Raw genomic sequence first — 21,794 nt, 5'->3', positions numbered from 1 at the left:
ACATAAACTACCGCATACATCATTTATAACAACACCCTAAACATGACTGAGTTATTGAAATCCTCAAATTGTGATTGAAAGCCTCAAGCTGCAGAGATCCACCAGCAAGCGACCCATGCCCGATGCTGCAGAGGAAGGCTAAAAACCTCAGGGCCTCTGCCAATTCCGCCCTGGAGGAAAACATTCTCCTTCCGACCCCAAATATGGCGTCAGCTAAAACCCTGAGCATTGTGGGGCAAGTGGACTCACTCATAGCTAACCCAAGAAAATCTCTGCAGATAACACCACATGTTACATCCCCATCCAACATCCCTCTACAGCACCATTTGAGAGCTTAGCTTACTTGGTTATCCCTGACTATAATGCAAATCATGCAAATAACTTACTCCTCATCCATAAATCCCCGTCTCCATATAGCCTTGATCAAGCTTAATAACTTGTAATAGCACAGATAGTCTATTTGCCGCCACACTTCCGTCGGAGGCTGATTCCAGAGATACTGTCACTCCCTAATGGTTTAGAAACCTTCGCTCTAATTTCAAGTCTAAACTTCCTAATATCCAGTTTAGACCACATTCGTCATCAAGCTACATTAGTACTTAAAGCTTTATAATAATTCCTTCCTCTTAACCATAACGTTAATCCCCCTGATGATATTTATTATAGCGCGAACATATCCCACGAGCCTCTCCTGTTTGGCCAGGCTAAAACAACCAAGTCTTGAGTCGTCCTTCACTAAGCCAGCAGTGTTGCATTTCTCGGATCATCCTAGTAGCCCTTCGTGAACCTGTCAGTTTGAATCATCCCTCTTTAAACATGGGATCATCCAAGAAATTGCACACAATATCCAGGGGGGGCTCACCACGCGCCGTATGATCACGGAGCTAACACCTCTCTCCTGCTGGAAATACCTCTTAACTACTTTCTCCCTTAAAATTTTTTCCAAGACCTTACACACTACAGACGTCAAGCTAACAGGCCTATAATTACCCGGATCACTTTTATTCCCTTTCTTAAAAATAGGAACTACGTTAGCAATTCTCCAGTCGTACGGTACAACCCCCGAGTTTACCGATTGCTTAAAAACTCTCTTATATTCTCTTATATTCTGAAAGGCCTTTTTGTATTCCTAAATGTTCTGTCATTTGAAATTACATTTTTTTCGAGACTTAGTAGTTGTTTTTGTTCCAAATTATAATTGTTTTGAACTTGTTTGAAGGTCTCAATCTGGTCACACTATTTTCTTGTAAATCAGTCTTTCTGGCATTTGTTATACAAGTGTCATTTTAAGTAAGATCAGGGAAGTTACATTAGCTTAGATGTATTTAGTAATGTATATGCAGAAAATAAATAGTCTGAGTATGTATCCTTCCCTGATCACATATAATGTTAATTAGATTGCTACAAACTACTGTTAAGTATAATGAGCAGCTGATGATTGAATAAGTATGGAGGAGCCAACCCCCACTCATCAACTCACTGTGCTACACTGTAGTCCTTAAAATGTAATTGAGGGAGTGGAAGAAAAGCTTCAAGTGTACCCAAACTTAGAATCGATTAAACGTTTAGGCCCCCATTCTTCAAACTGTTCATTCTTGAACAACATCTCTGGGTTAGTTATATGGCTCTCCCTCAGTGGAAATTTACATTCTTGAGACACATGTTATATAGCAAATATGTAGGAAGCAATGGAAGGAGGCTAGATTGTTTTCCCCCTTACTGGTTTAGGATAATACTTCTCTAATTTGTGAGAGATCTGGGGAGGGGGGAATTAAGGCTGCATTTTCTCCCTGAAACTTCAAATATTTGATGTGGGAGGGGTAGTAAAAGGACACTACTCTGCAACATACAAATTGAATCAAGAAATATAAATAGAAACATTATGAAAAACTATTTACAGTATTTGGAAAAAGTGTCCTCTCTAAATAACACAGTTCCAAGGATTTCTCTAGGCTCTATGAAGATTCTGTGTAAGTTGTATGTAAGGTTTTTATTTAGTGCCTCTCACATTGGTATCTAGGAATTTAACATTAAGATTCCTAATGCCACTGTGAGGAAGGGAACTACTGCATCTTTTTTTACAGATGGGTTAATTGGGTCACAAAGATGTTAACCTTTGAACTTGTAAGTCTGTGATTGAAGTGATCCTTTAGCAATGATTGGAGAAGAGTATAATTGCTACAGTCCCTCCACGCACTGCGCCTTCCCCCACTCCCAAACTGTATCAAGCTGACATCCTTGCACCATTGGCCCTGCGTCGCCATACAGAGCCTCTCTGGGATGCATGACAGCTCCTCTTGCCCTGCTTCAGCTCTTGCTATGAGTCAACTTCTTCCCCCATGCCCCAGGTCTGCTGCTTCCTGGCTTTAGAGAGTTAGGGGTTCACTAGCAAGCAGTGGGTAGTATTCTTGGCAAGAGATTCAACATGACCTTCCCGTTGCTGGCCGGAAATCCCCACTCCCTGCCACAGTACCGCTTAAGAGCCTGGCTGTAATACCTGATTGTAACACCTAAGTAACTTGTCCAAGGCCATCCACAGCTAGTGACTGGAAGACGGAGGAGTCGTTCTTCTTACGTTTCATTTGTCCCGTACATTAACGATAATGCACATTACACAATGAATTCTGTTTGTTTTGAGTGTATGATATGAAATGCTAAGTGGTGGCTTGTGAAGCAGGATACTGAATATTCTATTTTAGTTTTCACTGGATTTTTCGTAGGGATTTTTTCTGTTTAGCTTGCACTCCCATAAAACAGAACTTTCTTTTTTTACTTCACTTAAAATGATATGCATAGTAGCTTTAAAACTAATTTTTGTAACATAATTTATAGAATCATAGAAAAGTTGGGCTGAAGGAACCTTGAGAGGTCAGCAAGTTCTTTCCCTTATGCTGAGGCAGGACCAAGTGATGGGGATTCCACAACCTCCCTGGTAGCATATTCCAGAGCATAAACTACCCTTAGAGTTAGAAAGTTTTTCCTAATATCTGAACTAAATCTCCCTTGTTGCAAATTAAGCCCATTACTTCTTGTCCTGCCTCCAGTGGACATGGAAAACAATTGATCAGTGTCCTTTTTGTAACAGCCTTTAACATATTTGAACATTTGGTCTTACCTCAGTTTTCTTTTCTCGACTTTAAATATGCCCAGTTTTTTTAACCTTTACCCCAGATCAGGTTTTCTAAACCTTCTATCATTTCTGTTGCTCTCCTCTGGACTCTCTCTAGTTTATCCACATATTTACTAAAGTGTGGTGTCCAGAATTAGACAGTACTCCAACTGAGGCCTCACCACTGAGAAGAGTCCCTTGTCCTACATACGATATTCCTGTTAATACACCTCAAAATATTAGCCTTTCACAACTGCATCACACTGTTGATTTATATTCAATTTGTGATATACTGTAATCTTCAGATCCTTTTCAGCAGTACTATCACCTAGCCAGTTATTCCCTATTTTGTGTTTGTGTATTTGATTTTTCCTTCCTAAGTGAAATACTTTGTTCTTACCTTAATTGAATTTCATCTTGTTGACTTCAGACCAATTCTGTAATTTTGTTAAACTTGGTTTCAATTCTAATCCTGTCCTCCAAAGTGCTTGCAACCCTTCCCAGCTTTGCATCGTCTACAAATTTTGTAAGCATACGCTTCCCTCCATTATCTAAGCCATTAATGAAAATATTGAATAGTACCAGACCCAGGAGCGACCCCTGTGGGACCCCACTTGATAAGTCCTCCCAGTTTGACAGTGAACCATTGATAACTACTCTTTAAGTATGGGCTTTCAACCAGTTGTGCACTCACCATATAGTAGTTTCATCTAAACCACATTTTCCCAGTTTATTTGAGAATGTCATGTGGGACTGTGTCAAAAGCCTTACTAAAATCAAGATTTATTTATTTCTGTTTTAGAAAGCCCTTCTGAAGTTCAGCTATTCTGTGCAAGAGGAGAGTGACACATGTTTGGGAGGCAGATGGTCCTTTGATGATGTACCAATGAAACCTTTGCGAACTGTTATGTTGATTCCATCTGATAGGATGAATGCAATCATGGATAAACTGAAAGAATATCTCTCAGTCTAGACAGTTTCCTTGGATAATGTTTTTATAAAGCAACCATGCAAAACTATATGCCTTTTGAATAGCTTCCCAAAAGTTTTATAATGTCGTCAGTGTTATGTTCCTCAGGAATCACCTTTGTATACTAGTGAAACGTGTAGGTTGTACAACTAACAATGTCAGTCATACTGTTACTATAAAATACTATATCCTGGTAGACTTTGGAGTCACCATTAAGAATGCAATTAAAAAAACCCTACATCCCTAAGACTTCTAAAGAAGTTAATTTTTCTTCTCTTTCCTGTTAAATACTTGTGTATTTCAAGTTGAAAAAACATTGAATGGATTAATCTGGGGACATATTGCACATACTGGTTCCATTTGGTTGAAAGTAGTTGGATACAAAAGTCATTGAATAATTAATCTTTGTTCAGCAGGAGTTTGGGGATATTTTTCATATTCTTTGTCTTACTGTTTTATTTAGTGTTCCTCTTTCATTGGTGAAACAGGCGATAAATGATTACTTCCTGCAGAATCTTCCTGCTTTCACTAGGAGGCAGATTGCTAAAATATTATTGAGGTACCAATTCCACAAATCTGTTGAGAAATGGAATAAAATATATTTTTTAAAAGATGAAACTTTACATGCTTTTATATATACATCTCATGGTTTGTGCAAAAAAGTGCTTGGAGCCAGTGATGTGCAACTGCATATTTAATGCATCAACAATTGGTATTAGGTTTAGTTCAAAAAGAAATACTGCCACCAAAATAAAGCTGTATGTTTATGCTTGAAGCAGACTTGCAAATTAACATGCTCAGCCTGCACTTGGAGTGATTGGGTTCAGTTCCCAGTGCTACAAATCACATTAAATATTAATTATGGAGTTTTTCTGTATTTGAGTGCACAGCATGCCCAACAAAATACAGAAAGAAGGGTGCATTCTGTAGAGCCCTAGGAGGGAGAAATCAGAGGGAAACTTTCCTGGCAGTTGTATGGGATGACTCAGTTGCATAGGCATATAAAAAAAGCATTTGCTGGAAGTGTCATTTTTGGGGGGAAAAACTGGTTAACTTTTTCAAATTATTGTAATAGAGGAATCTTGCTACTTTAGCTCTTTGGTTTTAATGCTAAAGTACATTTTCTGTTTTTAGAAATGCATGTTTAATCATTTTAGGGAGATTCTTTTTTAAATGGATTGAGTACAATTACCATGACAGACTTTGAGACGTACAGGAAGGTGCAGTGTGGTACACTCTGATGTAGGGAATGTACAGTCTGACTTCCTGTATTTTTTTTTTAGTGAAAAACTTAATAAAAGGTTGGTATACATACAATATACCATACAGTGTTATGCAAAGACACAGCATAGACCAGTAAATATAAAGAAAATAGAACCGGGCCCAGCGAAAGCTGAAAATTCCAAGCACTTTCACATATGTTCCTATACAGATTATGAAATGTGTGAAAATAGCTCCTCACCATGCCAGTCTTGTCCCACTACATGTACTTATACATCTAGTTTGTCCTCTGCTTTCATGATCATCGTCACACTTTCACACCACCAATAGAGGCATTGGTTATGCTTGGACCCCCTCTCAAACAAAACCATGAGGAGAACTGGCAGAAATATTTCTGAATAAAGTTTCTTTTGTTGAAAAATGTTATTTTATCAGAACCAAAATGTTTTGGAAACTTGCGTTTTGACGAGTTTTTAGTCAGGAAGGTTCCTAAGGTCCAGGATGGATTCTTGGGTCAGAACAAGAGAGTGGGAGTTGACTATCTCTTGTAATCTGGTGGTTAGGTGGCTGGGATGTGGGAGACCCAGGTTCCAGTCTGTGCTCCAAATAATGCAGATCAGGAACTTTGAACCTGCATCTCCAGACCAGTGACTTAACCACCAGGCTATAGAGTCTGGTCCTTCCTCCCCTGTGCATCAGAACAAAAGCAAACTGAAACTTCCTAAGGTGAGATCCTTTCTCCTCCTCCTGAAAACCCATTTCTATCATAAATCCTTGAATGAAACTACCCAAGTAATATGGCTAGGTCAAGGGCCTTTTCAAGTTAACATTTTCCCCCTTCTATAAATACCAGTTGACTATTTGGTCTTTCATCCAGTCCTTTGTTTATTGTTTGGCTTTTTAGATCATGAACTCAGCGTGGTAGGGGTTGGTTTGCCAGTACTGTATAGCTGGACAGGATCTAGTGCATACTAGGAAAGCTACTGTCAGAAATAATTGTAGACCATTGTCCAGATCCTAACTTTCTTGCACTACTGTCAATGTATTCTGCCTCAACTCTTCATGTGCATTGTATGTAGTTAATGCCCAGTGTGGCAGGCGTAAAGGTAGAGTACCATCTACTTGGTAGAACACTTTCATAACTGAACACTTCCCCTCTACATGCATGTGTTCTGCCATCCTTCAAGGATCCAGCTCAAGAAAGGTAGAGGTCAGAGTCCCGGCAGTTGATTTGGTGATTAGGGAGTGGTATGGCTGCAGATGGGCATAGTTTGGAAATGGGGCTGGCTACCATGCATTAGGGAGAGTTAAGAGGTAGTCTTGAGAAGTAGAGTGAGTGAAGGAGTCATTTCTTGCTGGAAAGCAATGCCATGCTGACAGGAAGACCAGAGAGGTCAGAGAAGAATGAATGTTTTCAAGGGGGATATAAGTATATAGCCCTGCCAAATTCATGGCCATGAAAAACATGTCACGGACTGTGAAATCTGGTCTTCCCTCAAGAAATCTGTTTTTTTGTAATCTTTTACCCTATACTATACAGATTTCATAGGGAGACCAGCGTTTCTCAAATGGGGTTCCTGACCCAAAAGGGAGTTGCGGGGGGGGGGGGGGGGNGGGGGGGGGGGGGGAGGGGTGTCACAAGTTTCTTTTAGGGGCATTGCAGTATTGCCACCCTTACTTCTGCGCTGCCTTTACAGCTGAGCAGCTGGAGAGCAGCGGCTGCTGACAGAGCCCAGCTCTGCATACAGCAGGGCAGAAATAAGGGTGGCAATACCATATCATGTCATCCTTACTTCTGCACTGCTGCTGGCAGGGCTCCTGTCTTCAGAGCTGGACTCCCGGCCAGCAGTGCAGCTCTCCAGCTGCCCAGCTCTGAAGGTAACGCTGCCGTCAGCAGCAGCGCAGAAGTAAGGACAGCAGTACCTTCTTCCTACAATAACCTTGTGACTGCTCCCACAACTCCTTTTTGGGTCAGGACCCCTACAATTACAACACTGAAATTTCATGAAATTTATGATTTTTGATGGACGTGGACCGTGAATTTGGTAGGGTTTTTTTTTGTGTGGTGTACACATTTACATTGGCTTGTGGAGTTTGTGCTGGTACCTTTGTAAGCCTTGTAGATGTTCATAAGAGTATAGTGATCTCCTGTGGCGTGGAAGATTTTTTGCCAGCAAGTAAGAGTATCCTCCTCTGTTCCAAGGGATGGATGTTAGATGCTTTTAGAAAAGTGTGTGCGGGCAGGGTGAAGTTAAGCCAACATGGTACTGTGCTATTAGGCTGGGGAGTGTTTTTTGGTGTTAAAACTAATGATGGAATGGGTACATGCTTGAATCTTCACATCTATTTAAAGTATTGAATATAACATCAGAAGTGCACATAGAGTATTAAAAACCACACCAGCAGAAACATCAAAATAAATAGCCTATACATCCCACAATACCCCCTGCAGGGTAACATTTAATAGAATAGTTATACATTCCATTATGCTGTTATGGGTCAACAGTAGGCTCTATCAAGCCAACAATAAAAGCCAATTCTAGAGTTAGCAGCCCTCAATTGCAAATACTCTGTTTCCAGATCTTATGTGTTCAAAAGTAGGGCCCACTGTTGATCCATTAGAATGGCATGGAATGAACACCAGCCTAATTGTTCTATAAAGTGATGTGATGGAATTTATAAATTAAAGTATTTTGTCCTCCAAAGGGTGAAATAAGTTGACAAAAGAATTTCTAGTCAGTTAATAGTCCAATAATTTTCACAAGAACTTCTCCCTAATATGGTCTCTGCAAAATACAGGTGAATATAATGAGATCACAAAATCTCTCTCCTCAAAATGAACTTTCTGATAAAAAGTTGGAAATCAATGGTGTGTTTGGAGCATAGAATTCAATGATTTTCATTACTTCATTGAAATTCATGCAGAACTTGAGTTTCATTGCATACTCAGAATAAAAACAGACTGGGGTGTAGAGATCTTCGCTTTGGGTAGACAAGAATTTGAAGAGCCTCTTGATAGCTAAATTGTGGATTCTGGGCCCTGTATGACAATATTAGACTTTAAAATGAGCCTGGATGTGCTTGGACTGGGGGCTCAAATGCCGCGCACTAAAACATTATTTAGGAATTCCTGTTACCATAGCAGCAATGGTGAGCATTACAGTCAAATTCACATGAAGCTAAAATGGACTTTGACAGCTGTGGATCCTGAGGAAACTCTGACCTAATTATTCCAAATTCAAAAAGGTTTCCATCATTATCCTTGGTGCCAGATAATCAAGATCTTCTAAACCCTGCATCAGATTTTCAGGAGCTAGAAAAGGGGGAACAAATGTTAAATGTGTTAAAAATACATGGATACGTTTAAATGAATGTATGACATTCACATCCTATCACAATAGTTCAGTTATATACTCCCTTATGTAAAAGTGGAGTCAGATATCTGAAAGTGAGTAAAGGAAGCTATCACAAGAGGAATGAATGGAAGGGTACCAGATCCTTTGCAGCTAAATACACAAATTGATATTGCAAATATTTCCCCTTTTCTTCTTAGGTCTAAAGTTCCAAAGCTATTCAACAGACATTTTTTGCACAGCAACAGCAAGCTTAGGTATTGCTGATGCTTTTTGTACCTGAGGAGTTTGTAGCTTTTAGCAAAGAGAAAGAAAGGATATGTTGAGGAACTATGAATTATTTTTGAAATTGACCTACCCAAGCAAATCAATGGTAGAATTTACGGCAGATTATTCTGCGTAGATCTTGGCTCCAAAACATGCTTAGTTCTCCAGGGGCAGGAAACTGGAGAAGCTTTATACACAAAATAAGGGGTTAAAAATAGTTTGTACCTATAGATGGTGCAAACACTGACTGTGCTGATGGCCTCCTGTTTTTCCCTTCTTGCTGAAAGTATCAGAGCAGCTTCCAGAAGACAAGAATTTGTGAATGCCCCAGGATTATAATATAGGTTGACTCCAGTCAGAATTCTTTGCCTCCTCTCCTGGAAGCGTGGAGCATAGCCCATAGCCTTCTGACTCCAACTGTTTCTTTTTGCTTGCTTCCTTTTCAGTGGAAGTGGACAAAAGATATTGGGATGATTCCAAGAAGAGGATTGAATACAGGGAGAAGCCAACAAAGAGGAAAGCCAAGGGCAAGCTCTTACAGAGCTGCCAACTTTCCCAGTAATTTTTGTGAACCCTGTGATTGTATTTGTTTTTTTAATAACTGCTCAAGTATCAAAAGAAAGATGAGGAGGATCTCCTTGTGCTCACCAAAAATGCCTGCCCTTCTCTATTGTTTCCACAGAACTGAAGGCACAGGCTGCTCTCACCACAGATAGCTGACATCTCCCTATAGCCTTTGCAGGTGGGAGTGAAGCTGTTTCTAGTAAAGATAGTCACTGACTCCCATGGTTTTCAAGATAGCCATCCCCTATTTATTGTGTGTGACCTAGGCAGGAGACAGTGTGGGAACAGGGAAATGTGTAGGGACAAGATATGTGTAGGCTAGGGAGAATGACTAGAGGGACAGAGGGATGTAGGATACAGAAAACGGGGAAAAGGAGGGAGAATATGACAGGAGACCATGGGTAGCAGGAGTGACATGTGCTGGGATAGGAACTGAGTGAGAAGAAAGGGAGAGGGGAGTGGAGGAGACTGAGGCGAAGGGCCTGTTGGATAGGTAGAGAGTCAGAACTATGGTAGATGAGGGGGATGGAGATTAGAATGGCAGTTTCCTCACCCCAGGGATTAGAAGAGAGTAAGCAGAGTTCCTGCCATGAGCAGTCATTTGGGAGGTCTATGTTTGTGTGTGTATTTAACATTGGATTTTAAGGCTGAAATGATCACATGCATTTTCACCTAAATACTCACATGGTCTGAAGAAAGAATTGCCAGGGTGTATGGTCTCCAATAGTGGCTCACTAAAATCCTTTCATAACATGATTTATTGATAGGAGGATAGGACCCCATCACTGCCAGCAAAAGCATACTCAGCAAGATGTCTTTCTATTTCAAGGATGGAGATAGCTGAGACTATCACCCTCAAGATTGTCAGAGATGCAAAATGGCCTCCCCTGGTTCATTAAACCTTCATTAAACACTTCTAAGTAGACTTCAAACCCAGAGCCAGATTTTGAACCTTCAAATGCAGAGCCAGATTTTAGACATAAGCAGCAGTGGCTCCAGGCACCAGCACTCCAAGCATGTGCCTGGGGCAGCAAGCCGCGGGGGGCACCCTGGCGGTCCCTGCCAGGGCGGCAGTCAGGCAGCCTTCAGTGGCTTGCCTACAGGAGGTCTGCCAGTCCCACAGATTCGGTGGCAATTCAGCGGCGGGTATGCCGAAGCTGTGGGACCAGCGGACCTCCCGCAGGCAAGCCGCCAAAGGCTGCCTGACTGCCGTGCATGAGGCGGCAAAAAAGCTAGAGCCACCCTTGGACATAAGGTACTCCAATCTATCTCTCAAGTAAGATCACCTTCTGACTTATGATATTATTTGCACTAGCTGTTCTGTTAATTCTACCTGGAGGGGAGTAAATTATGATCATTTCACTGGTAAAGGAGTTTGTCAGAGACCTTTCTCTTTTCCCATCATGTATCCCTCTCATAGTTCCATAGATTTTAAGATGAAAAGGGAACCATTATGATCATCTAGTCTGATTTCCTGCATGGCACAGGCCATTGAACCTTACCCAGTGTCTCCTGCATCAAGCCTATAACTGCTATTTGAGCGATAGTGTATCTCTTAGAAACACATCCAGTCTAGATGTAAAGAGTTCAAGTGACCCTCTTCTCCTTAACTTTGTTCTCATGGGTTTCTGCTTCCAAACTACCTAACTGGGTGGGAAGTGGAGTCAGTCTATATGTACACCCTAGGTGTTTCCACCAACATTGTGTTTTTTGCTTCCAGTGGATGATGCCAAAATAACTAGCTATTCTGATAACTGCAACAAGACTAGAGAACAGGAATTACTCTGTCAACAAATGGAGGTACTGGTGAGTACATTTCCCTTACATTTTCAAAACCTGATAAACAGGCTATAAGAAGACTTTTCAACCACATTTTTTCTTAGTGAAAAATCAAGTCGTAACTCAGACTTTTATCACATTAGATGGTGGTTCCATCCTCCCTTCAAGTGACATGCTCAGTAAACATGACTTAAAGATGACAAATAAGAACTTAAATTCAGTAAACGAAAATGAAAAGCTGGGAATCTCCCTAGTAAGGGTGAAGTTCAATATCCTTGAGCAAAGCATGAGTAAATAGGCTTTGGATGTACTTCATCTGCAACCACCTTCCCTGAATGCAATGGAATTGCCACGATTCCACTGCACCAGGTACCTTCCACTGCCTCTTTTCTTCTGGGTGAACTCATTTTATTTCTCATTTGTTGTTAGAGGTGCTGCTAGAACAAAGTTCTTTCTATGCACCACAGACCATATGGGGAATCTGTCTATGAACAACTTAAGAATTGATTGATTTTTATGAACTCTATAACTCTAACCCTCAATGTGTATTAAATAAGCAATTTGCTGACAGGGACTATATCACACACCCTATTTGGAAGCAGCTGCAGGACAATCAACGCATTTGTTAACTTGGAACGACTTTGCCTTGACTACAAGGAATATGCAAAAGAGACTGGCCAAGCAGCAGGAAACTCAGTTTTCTCTCGAGAATGTTTGCAGATTTAAACATAGTACGTATCTTTAAAAAGGAGAGCAAAGAGGATCTGGAGAATTATAGACCAGTCAGCGTAACTTCAATACTAGGAAAGATACTGGAACAAATGATTAAATAATCAGTTTGTAAACACCCAGAGGATAATAGGATAATAAGTAATAGCCAACATGGATTTGTCAAGAACAAATCATTCGAAAGCTATCTAATTTCTTCTTTGACAAGGTTACTGGCCTAGTGGATGGGGGCAAACTGTAGACATGATATATCTTGATTTTAATAAGGCCTTTGACACAGTCCTACATGACATTCTCATAAGCAAACTAGGGAAATGTGGTCTAGATGAAATTATTATAAGGTGGGTGCATAACTGGTTGAAAGACCATGTGCAAAGAATAGTTATCAATGGTTCACTGTCAGATTGGAAACAGATATCTAGTGGGGTGCTGCAGGGGGCTGTCCTGAATCTAGTGCTATTGAGTATTTTCTTTAATAATTTGGATAATGAAGTGGAGACTATGCTTATAAAACTTGCAAATAACACCAAACTGGAAAGGGTCAGAATTATTGTATAGGACAGGATTACAGTGCAAAATTACCTTCACAAATTGGACAGTTGGTCAGAAATCAACAAGATGAAATTCAATAACAGCAGGTGCAAAGTACTACACTTAGAAAGGAAAAAATCAAATGCTCTAATCTGGAATAACTGACTGGGCAGCAGCACTGCAGAAAATGCACTTGGGGTTATAGTGCATCACAGATTAAATATGAGACAACAATGTGATGCAGTTGCAAAGAAGCTTCATATTCTGGGGTGTTTTTAAACAGGCGTTTCATATATACGACATGGGCAGTAACTGCCCCACTCTTCTCAGCACTGGTGATACATCAGCTGATGTTCTGGGTGCCACACTTAAAGAAAGAATTGGAGAGAATTCAGTGAACAGCAACAAAAAAGATTTAGAAAACCTGACCTATGAAGAAAGATTAAGAAAATTGAGTCTGTTTAGACTTCAGAAAAGAAGACCGAAGGGGGGATTTTAGATCTAGGCTGGGCCAATATGTCTTTCTGACTTCCAGCTCATTCAATTTCACAATTGTTCCATTATCATCACAACAGCATCCTCATCTTTCAAACCTGAGAGCCTTTGATTCTCCCCTTTGTGTCTTTCGGATATCGGACTAAATCTTGGTCCCACTGAAGTCAATGGCAAATCCCACCGAATTCAACAGGATCAGGATTTGGTCCTCTTTCCTCATTGTGGAAACCAGGGCCGGCTCTAGCAATTTTTGCCGCCTCAAGCACAGCGGCACGCCACGGGGGGCGCTCTGCCGCTCGCCGGTCCCGCGGCTCCGGTGGACCTCCCATAGGCTTCCCTGCGGGGGATCCAGTGGTCCCGCGGCTCCAGTGGACCTCTCGCAGGCATGCCTGCGGATCCTCCACCGGAGCTGCTGGACCAGCAGACCCTCCACAGGCATGCTTGCGGGAGGTCCACCGGAGCCGCCTGCTGCCCTCCCGGCAACCGGCAGAGCGTCCCCCGCGGCGTGCCTCCCCAAGCACGTGCTTGGCGTGCTGTGGCCTGGAGCCGGCCCTGGTGGAAACTACAAGACACCAGTGTCTGTACTGACAACTTTCCAGGTGTCCAAGGGCTGCTCCCAATTTGCATACAAATTTCCATGAATCACTTAATGAGAAATAAATGCACACATACATAATGTGTGTCTGTACTTACATCTTCACTGATAGATGACTTGAAATCACTTGCAGCACTGCTTCTGATCCAACTATTGACCCAGAAGGAGGAAACTGAAAAATTTTATTTTTTTACATTGATGGTTCATATAGTACATCCATACTAAGAGTGGACTCTGCTCTGACAGGAGCTGGCTGCAATGAGTCAAGAAAAATCAATTAGTAAAATAGAAAACAAGTAAAAAAAGGTCTATTTTTAAGTTTTCTTTGATTATTAATTCCCCTTACTTTTCCTTTTACAAGGCTCACCCTGAAATAATGTGATGCATAACTTCGCCATAGTGTTGTGCCTGTAGTTAAATTAAAAACATGAACAGCATTTTCTTGCAAATGAACCACTTTATTCCACTCAGATGCTATGTGTTTATGTAGAGATCAGTATGTTGGATCTGTTTTGTATTTAATATTAGAATTCACGTCCCCGCCTATACAATATTAAGGATTTATAGTAATTGGAAGCATTTATTAGTGAGCATACAAGATTTAACATGATAATAGATGGGACCTTGAGAAAGTCAAAGCATCTGAGAAGAAAATAGATTGGATATATAATAAGGAAAAAAAGTTTGAGTTTTACCACTGAGCCATGAAATGAAAAGTAATAGGTGATGAACAGGGAAGAGAACAAGCGTCAGTGACAGAAAATACTGACACAAGATTAAAACGATTGGGCAGAGGAATAGCTATTCAGACTTAAAGTAATTACGAGGGAATCATGGAAATCTAATTTCTATAAATCAAAAAAGCAGTTTGCATTATAAGGTACAAAATATATGGCTGTCATCCTTATAAGCATCGGGTTGTCAGCCAATTTCAGTCCTTGGATAGTCTTAAGTGCTTTGCATTTTTATGCCGCAGAGTTAGTTGCCATGAAGTTTAGAAGCAGGAATGGCTTTACGATTTTGCTAGCAGTGTTACAAAAACAAAAACAGAAAAAAATATTATATTAGAAAGGGCAAGTTAATAAATGCAGATTAGACAGGTGAAGGAACAGTAATACAATAAAAAATGGAAGGGATTTTCAGATATTAGTTTGCATTTTCAGGCACAAATGCAGCCAATAAAAAAGCCATTGTAAAAATGGCAAATGTTCATTTGAGAATTCTTTATGGTATGTTCCTATTAAATCAAACCCATCATAAATAAAGCAAACAAGAGCGGCATAAATGCTTATATTTGAAAGGCTTTCTTTAAAAGAATAGGGATCTGCATTGTTTTATAAAAAAGGTTTTTAACAATGAGAAAAATGTCATTATCAGGACTGCCTGCCAAGGCTAGTTCTATTGCTATCCTAAAGGCGAACTTGCAAGGCTTTGTGACTCAACTGCTACTTCCACAAAAACAAATTTAAAAGGGAAATCGAGAATTTGGTAATTGTTTACATATGTTTCCTTGTTGTTAAATCTCCTGAAGTTTGAAAATACAAAGTGTTTCCTTAGCAGATATTTTTCTTCCATTGCCTGTGCACATTTGGCTACTTCATATTGACTTGGTCATAGATCATTTTTGAAGGAAAAACACCAAGGAAGCAGTTGTTTTGGAAAATAAATGTGTAAGTAAGTAGGTGGACATTGCAACCTAAAAATGTAATTATGTATAATGCTTAGCATTTCAATAATGATGTTTTCAAAGGGCTTCACAAGCATTATAGGCTAGATATCCACAAAGGTACTTAGGCTCCTTAGTTAGGTACCTAGTCTCCCTTTTACAGTGCATGGGGAAGGTTAGGCAGCTAAGAATGGGACCCACAAAAGCCAGCATGCTCCATGGGTAGCTGCCTAAGCTAGTCTATGTGAAAAGCTGAGGAGACAGGTGTGGCCTAAGCCCCGCCCCTCCCCTCAAAGGCAGTTAGGTGTCTATCTCCACTTGGGATACAGAGCCATAAACCTTCTCCTGGAGTTAAGCACCTATGTCTTTTCTCACACAAAATGGAGGAGGAGTAGGTGCTCCACTCCTCATTTATAACTTTTAGTCCAGTGGTTTGTCATTCCCCAAGGATCTGAGAGACCTGGGTTCTAGTTCTCTCTCTGCTTGATGTAACCACTGGGCTGTGGGTTTAATAGGGCAGGTCTTGTTCAATCTCTCCCATTGAAGCTGTTCTACTGTTTATAAATGCATAAATACTCATTAGACAAAAAAATAGAATGAGAATGACTCTATAGTCCAGTGATTAGGGCATGCACCTGGAGGGTAGGAGACCCACATTCTAATGCCTTTGTGCCAAGGCATATTTATTTTATTTATATGCAATGGAACTGTTTCAAGAGAAATTGAGAAAGCCTGCTCCCCAGAACACCCCATAGCCCATCAGTGAGGACACTCTTTCAGGGGAAGACCAAAGTGCACATCCCTTCTCCAGATCAGCCAAAGCAGGGAGGGGAGCTGAACCTGGGTCTCCTGGGTGAGTCTTCTAACCACTTGGCTAAAAGTTAGAAGGGAGTGAGAAGTGGCAGCACCTCCTCAATCAGTGGCTGTTATACATTGGTTTAGACATGCTCTGAGCATGCCTACCAAATTGAGCCCTGCAGGTGGGGGAATGTATTGTGTGAGGATACCAGTAGGGCTTAGGCCTGAGATAGGCACCTGGATGCCTAGACTGAGGTGGCTGTGCACATGCTCATAGGCAGATTTTTAGGCACCTAGGGGACTTCAGCCAGCAGCTGAGTGTGAGTTTTGAGGATCTTAATGGTGCCTAGATATTGCACGTAAGGTGGCAGTCAGGTGTTTAAGTTCTTTTGTTGAGCTAGCCCTATGCCCCCTGTCTTACAAAGATTTATGCATGTGCTTAACTTTATTGACTTCAGCTGAACTAGCTCACATACCTAAAGTGAACCTACACACCTAAACACCTGAAGTGGTATTCAGGTATATCACTTATACCTAAAATGTATAAGTCTTTGCAGCATCGTGGCTTAAATGATTGAGAATCATAACCTTCCTATGAAGTAGAAAAGTATGATTATTTCTGTTTCATAGGTGGTAAAATTGAGACAAATAGATTAAGTGGTTTGCCTGAGGTTACATAGTAAATAAGTATCAGAGCTGGGAATGAAAGCTAGGTCTCTCAGTTCCAGTCCACCAGTTTGAATTGATGCCTATTTAGAGGATCAGATTTGACAGTACCTATTTAAGTTGCACAATGCTGGGTCCTGTTCTTTCTTCCTATGTTTTGAAAATTTCGGCAGTACATGTACAATACCTGTTCCTTGGTAGATCTGAGTGTTAAAGACAGGAACACTTCTGTTAGCTGCTTTCAGGTAACCCTGCAGCTTTGGGGCAAGTAATTCAGACCCTGGGTCTTTGTTGGAGAAAATGGGAGTGTCTGGCTCAGCAAGACAGGATACTGTGGTCCCAAGCTGGCAGGGAAAGCAAGGGTAGAAGTAGTCTTGGCACATCGGGTGGCCGCTCCCAGGGGTTTCTGTGATCCAACCCGACACACCATAAATATGGTTAAACAGGGATCGGCAATGTTTCAGAAGTGGCGTGCCGAGTCTTCATTTATTCACTCTAATTTAAGGTTTCGCGTGCCAGTAATACATTTTAACATTCTTATAAGTTCTCTTTCTATAAGTCTATAATATATAACTAAACTATTGTTGTATGTAAAAAAAATAAGGCTTTTAAAATGTTTAAGAAGCTTCATTTAAAATTAAATTAAAATGCAGAGCCCCCAGGACTGGTGGCCAGGACCTGGACAGTGTGAGTGCCACTGAAAATCAGCTTGCATACCGCCTTCGGCACCCGTGCCATAGGTTGCCTACCCCTGGGTTAAAGGATTAGAAAACCTGCCTTTATAATGAAAGATTCAAAGAGCTCAAATCATTTATCTTAACAAAGGAAAGGTTTATAGGTAACTTGATCAGTCTATAAGTACCTACATAGGGAACAAATATTTAATGTAGCAGAGAAAGATCTAACAACAATATCAAATGGCTTGATATTGAAACTAGACAAATTCAATTTGGAGCTAATTTTTAATATTGAGAGAAAAATTTACCAAGGGTTGTGGTAGATTCTCCATCACTGACAATTTTTAAATCAAGAGTGAATGTTCTTTTCTAAAATATGCTCTGGGAATTATTTTGGGGAAGTTCTATGGCCTGTGTTATATACTAGGTCACGCTACATGATCACAGTGGCCTGGGAATCTATAAATCTCTTCTTTCATTTACTCCACAGTTTTCATTTGTTCCACAGTCTTGCCTAACTTATTTTTCATAGCTTCCCCACCCCCAAATGCCTCAAGCTCTTCTCTACCTTGAGTTCACACACTCATGTTCTCTTAGCTGGCGGTAGCTATGTTGTATCTGACCGTGTCTCAAATAGCCTTGAACCACCTAGTCTTTGTTTACTTTACAATCTTGTACATATTAGCAAAATTCCCTCTTCATCGTTTATCTTTCCATAAACATAGACCAAATTTTTCCCTCAGTTCCTAAACAGAAGATCCTAGAATCCCTCTAGTATTTTATTCATCCTTGAACCCCTCCCCATTTCTATAATGCTACTTTTATACTAGGTCTAGCAGTCCTGAGCATTTTCCCTAATATAACTCTACTAATTCCACCTACTGCACAAGCATAACTTCTTTTGCATTCATACAAGGCATTTATTTATCCTAGAATTTTCTTTTTACTGGAATGTGCCTAAACTGAGGGATGGAAGCTAAGTATACTCAGTGACTACTTCTGTCAAACAAGGTATTCTGGATTGTGCGTCAGAAGATTCCCCTCAAGAGCCCAGGAGCTTTATGCTTCTCATCTATCACCAAACTGGCCCCACTTTTTCACATTTTTGTTAATGTGCTAGTTCCTCCTGTCTGAGTCCCTGGCTGACCCATGTGCCTTGCTTCTGTCAGGCAGGTATCTAACAGGGGGGAAATGGGATGCTATTGTATGCATGAGACCTAATCCACTATCAGCAGACATATTCTTTCTGCTCCCCATAATAGCACCCAACAGTGGGAATTAACCACTGTGTAGCAGGGTGCAAAAGCACCTAATTACCCCTGCTCAGCCAGCTCCAATCAAGGGAAATAGATTGGGGCTGGTGAAACAGACCTGATGCCTGGCCTGGGGATTGCCTCCACCTGTGGGCCTGACAAGCCAGCAGTCATAAGGGCTGGGAGCCACAAGAAAAGCCAGGCAGGGAAAGGGTAGATGCCTAGTTGTGGGCTGCCTCTAGGAAAAGAAGGAACCAACCCTATAGGCCTTGTATATAGCTCAACACTGGTGGTGGGAGAACTGTGTATGTATAAATAAAGCCATGGGTGCTGCATCACTGAAAGCCTCTCTGCACTTTATTGGGACAGCCCGTGGACTCTGGAAGAGAGATATGATAGAGAAACTGTCACACACTGTTATGTGGGATAAGCACTGAGCAGAGGTGTGGCCAGTGAATTGCAATTGAATGTATAGAAGGGACAAAATCTTTTCCCTTTTTGCTTAGAAATTAGCACAGAAGTAGATAGTACAGGAGGACCATTGCTGTCAAAAGGATCCTATTGGTGTGAGTGGGCTTTTGATCAGGCCCAGAATGAGCACTAAGGAGTTCAGACTGTTTGGGAATTTGGTGTTGAAGGAAGCAAGCTGTTAGTGGAATAAACTAAAATCTGTGTAATAAAGTAAATAGCTTATTTATTTTCTAATTCTAAAAACACAATGGAGGTCAAGTTACTATCCATTAAGAGAGTAAAAACTCCAGTATAACTAATGGGGAAAACAGCCAGCAGTACATTACCTGTGGTCAAGGACTACCTTGTTCACTGCTAAGTACAGAAGAACTGCTTATAGAGGCAACATAAAAGCACATTGTAGAGCAGGTTGAGTGACTTGCCTTCTGACAGACGGATGAGGTTGATCATCTCACAGTGAGGACTTCCCTTCAAGAGATTATGTTACAGTAGTGAGTTAGCAAAATCTCATGAAATTAGCTGAGATCTTCACCATTTGCTTAAGTCCCCTGAGAATAAGTGATGAAATTGCAGTGCTGTCAGCTTTGAACTTGAACTGCAGATCCTGCTTTGAACCTTATGTGGGTCAAAATCCAAACACTACCTCACCTCAGTCCAGTTCTAGTGAGAGTTGACCATTTGTTCTGGTATCTGGGAAGATATTGGGTACTTCAGGATAGCATGGGTGGCATTAAAAACTTGTGCCTATAGCAAAAACCCCTCTCATCTAGGGACTGATTTTGTCCATTTGAAGAAAATACCTGAGGAGGCCCCAGTTTTTGAAAGGGGAACCAATGGGAATCTATTAAAATATTTTGAGGGTATGGTCCTATACTTCTAAAATGATTGGCTGTGAAAATGATGAGAGGACAGACATGAAAATATAATAGTGTTAGCACTGCACTGTTACCACGCTCTTTCCTCTGCTGCTGACTTGCTTCTCTTTAAAATGAAAGAGACAGAATTCCTTCTGTGTTACCCTCACAGGTACAAGAAAGATATAACTCCAGAAGAGGTGAAATAAATAAATGTTGAAAGTAGCAGCTCTACTGGTGCAGGCAGATGCTGTCTGCTTTATTTCTCTTGTCTTTTTTATTGATATTATGGTGAATTTATTACTACTCTCAAACAGGAGAGTAATTCTATATAAGACAGGAATACTGAAGGAAAGAAAAGAAACAGGAGTCTTTTGTTCAATGCTGGAGGATGGATTTGAGATCATTTTTAACCTTGTCATTTTTTTATACAGTATTTTCCTTAAATAAATGTTTGACTTGAATTGAAGGTCGTACTAAGCAATGTCCTCTCATGCATCACAGAGATAAGGACAAAACTGATCACCTGAAAAAGTACCCATTAATTAACCATATTTGTCTATTTAAACTGTAAACTCTTGGGGCTAAGGAGTGACTCTTGCTATGTTTGTGCAGTGCCTAGCACAAGAGAGCCCCAAGCTTTGTTGGGCCTCTCAGCCCTACTGTAGTACAAATACTGAAGAATCTCAGATAGGATGTTTTTGAATATTGATTTTGAGTTCATGTCGTTCACAGTCTTTTGCTGAGATTTTTTTCTCTTTCTTGGAGTAAGCAATTCACCAACGACAACTATTTATAAATGAAAGTGTTATAAAGGCAAATTGCTCCATAAAATTATATCTGCAGTAGCAGAGATGGGGAACTCCTATTTGTTAAAATCAGCATTGTGAATAACAGTGAAAAATAAAATTAATCTTAAGGAAAATATAATAGCCTACGTAATAAGACACCTAAGGAAAACTGGTATGTAAGGTGTTATCTGGCCTCTTTATGAAGCTGGTGGCCTAAGCCTGCTAAATCCATCCTCCTCAGAAAAAGAACCATGCTAGTTAGATTTGAGTCCTGTATTTTATCTGACATTTACATTCCTTGTATGTAAATTATCCAGGGTAGAGGCAGAAGAGTTTGCCTGGAAGAGATTTCAGAAAATTCTCTTGCTTTTTGTAGTACTGTATATATTAATTTTATTATTTAATTTTGTTTCAATTATTCTACCTGATAAAGACGTGCCCAGAATTTGCTTGCACTTATCTTCTTGGCTATTATTGATAGAGCAGACTCTCTTATAATGCAGCCTGATTGTAGGACTGCATATCTTTGAAGTGAAAGAGAGACATAAGTATTCAATAAATGAAGACTCTGCAAACATCAAACGGGTTTGCACTAAAATTTTGTTTGGTTGTGTTTTCATAAAATACTTTGCTATAGATTCTTTTCCTTGACACACTATTGTCTCATTGGTCTTAAAATGAGACCTGCAAGCACTTTGATGAGACTTGACAGTGTCTCAAACAATTTATTTTCCATAGTTATTTCTGTGTCCTCTGCTAAAATAAATCTGAGGGTATATCTACACTACAAAATTAGGTCGAATTTATAGAAGTCTTTTTTTAGAAATCGTTTTTATACAGTCGATTGTGTGTGTCCTCACACAAAATGCTCTAAGTCAGGAATCGGCAACCTTTCAGAAGTGGTGTGCCGAATCTTCATTTATTCACTCTAATTTAAGGTTTCGCATGCCCGTAATACATTTTAACATTTTTAGAAGGTCTCTTTCTATACATCTATAATATATA

The 21,794-nt window shown here is 40.4% G+C and overlaps 2 protein-coding genes across 2 annotated transcripts in view; one reads left to right on the top strand and one right to left on the bottom strand.

Moving 5' to 3' along the window:
- Positions 1–4,697, top strand: part of BCCIP (BRCA2 and CDKN1A interacting protein) — a 17,523-nt gene extending 12,826 nt beyond the window's left edge. The window contains exon 7 of the mRNA XM_032787082.2: positions 3,912–4,697. Within this exon, the coding sequence (XP_032642973.1) occupies positions 3,912–4,082 (171 nt within the window). The 3' untranslated portion in view covers positions 4,083–4,697. The remainder of the gene's footprint in view (positions 1–3,911) is intronic.
- DHX32 (DEAH-box helicase 32 (putative)) overlaps positions 4,539–21,794 on the bottom strand; it is a 43,564-nt gene continuing 26,308 nt past the window's right edge. The window contains 9 exon segments of the mRNA XM_075072674.1: positions 4,539–4,579; positions 4,582–4,655; positions 5,199–5,203; positions 7,336–7,519; positions 8,406–8,459; positions 8,461–8,563; positions 8,566–8,613; positions 17,845–17,871; positions 21,003–21,071. Coding sequence (XP_074928775.1) covers positions 4,539–4,579; positions 4,582–4,655; positions 5,199–5,203; positions 7,336–7,519; positions 8,406–8,459; positions 8,461–8,563; positions 8,566–8,613; positions 17,845–17,871; positions 21,003–21,071 — 605 coding nt within the window.

Source organism: Chelonoidis abingdonii, chromosome 15, assembly GCF_003597395.2.
Source record: "Chelonoidis abingdonii isolate Lonesome George chromosome 15, CheloAbing_2.0, whole genome shotgun sequence".
NCBI classification, from domain to species: domain Eukaryota; kingdom Metazoa; phylum Chordata; order Testudines; family Testudinidae; genus Chelonoidis; species Chelonoidis abingdonii.
The sequence above is the reverse complement of the archived record's forward strand: the minus strand, read 5'-3'. Positions and strand labels throughout refer to the sequence as shown.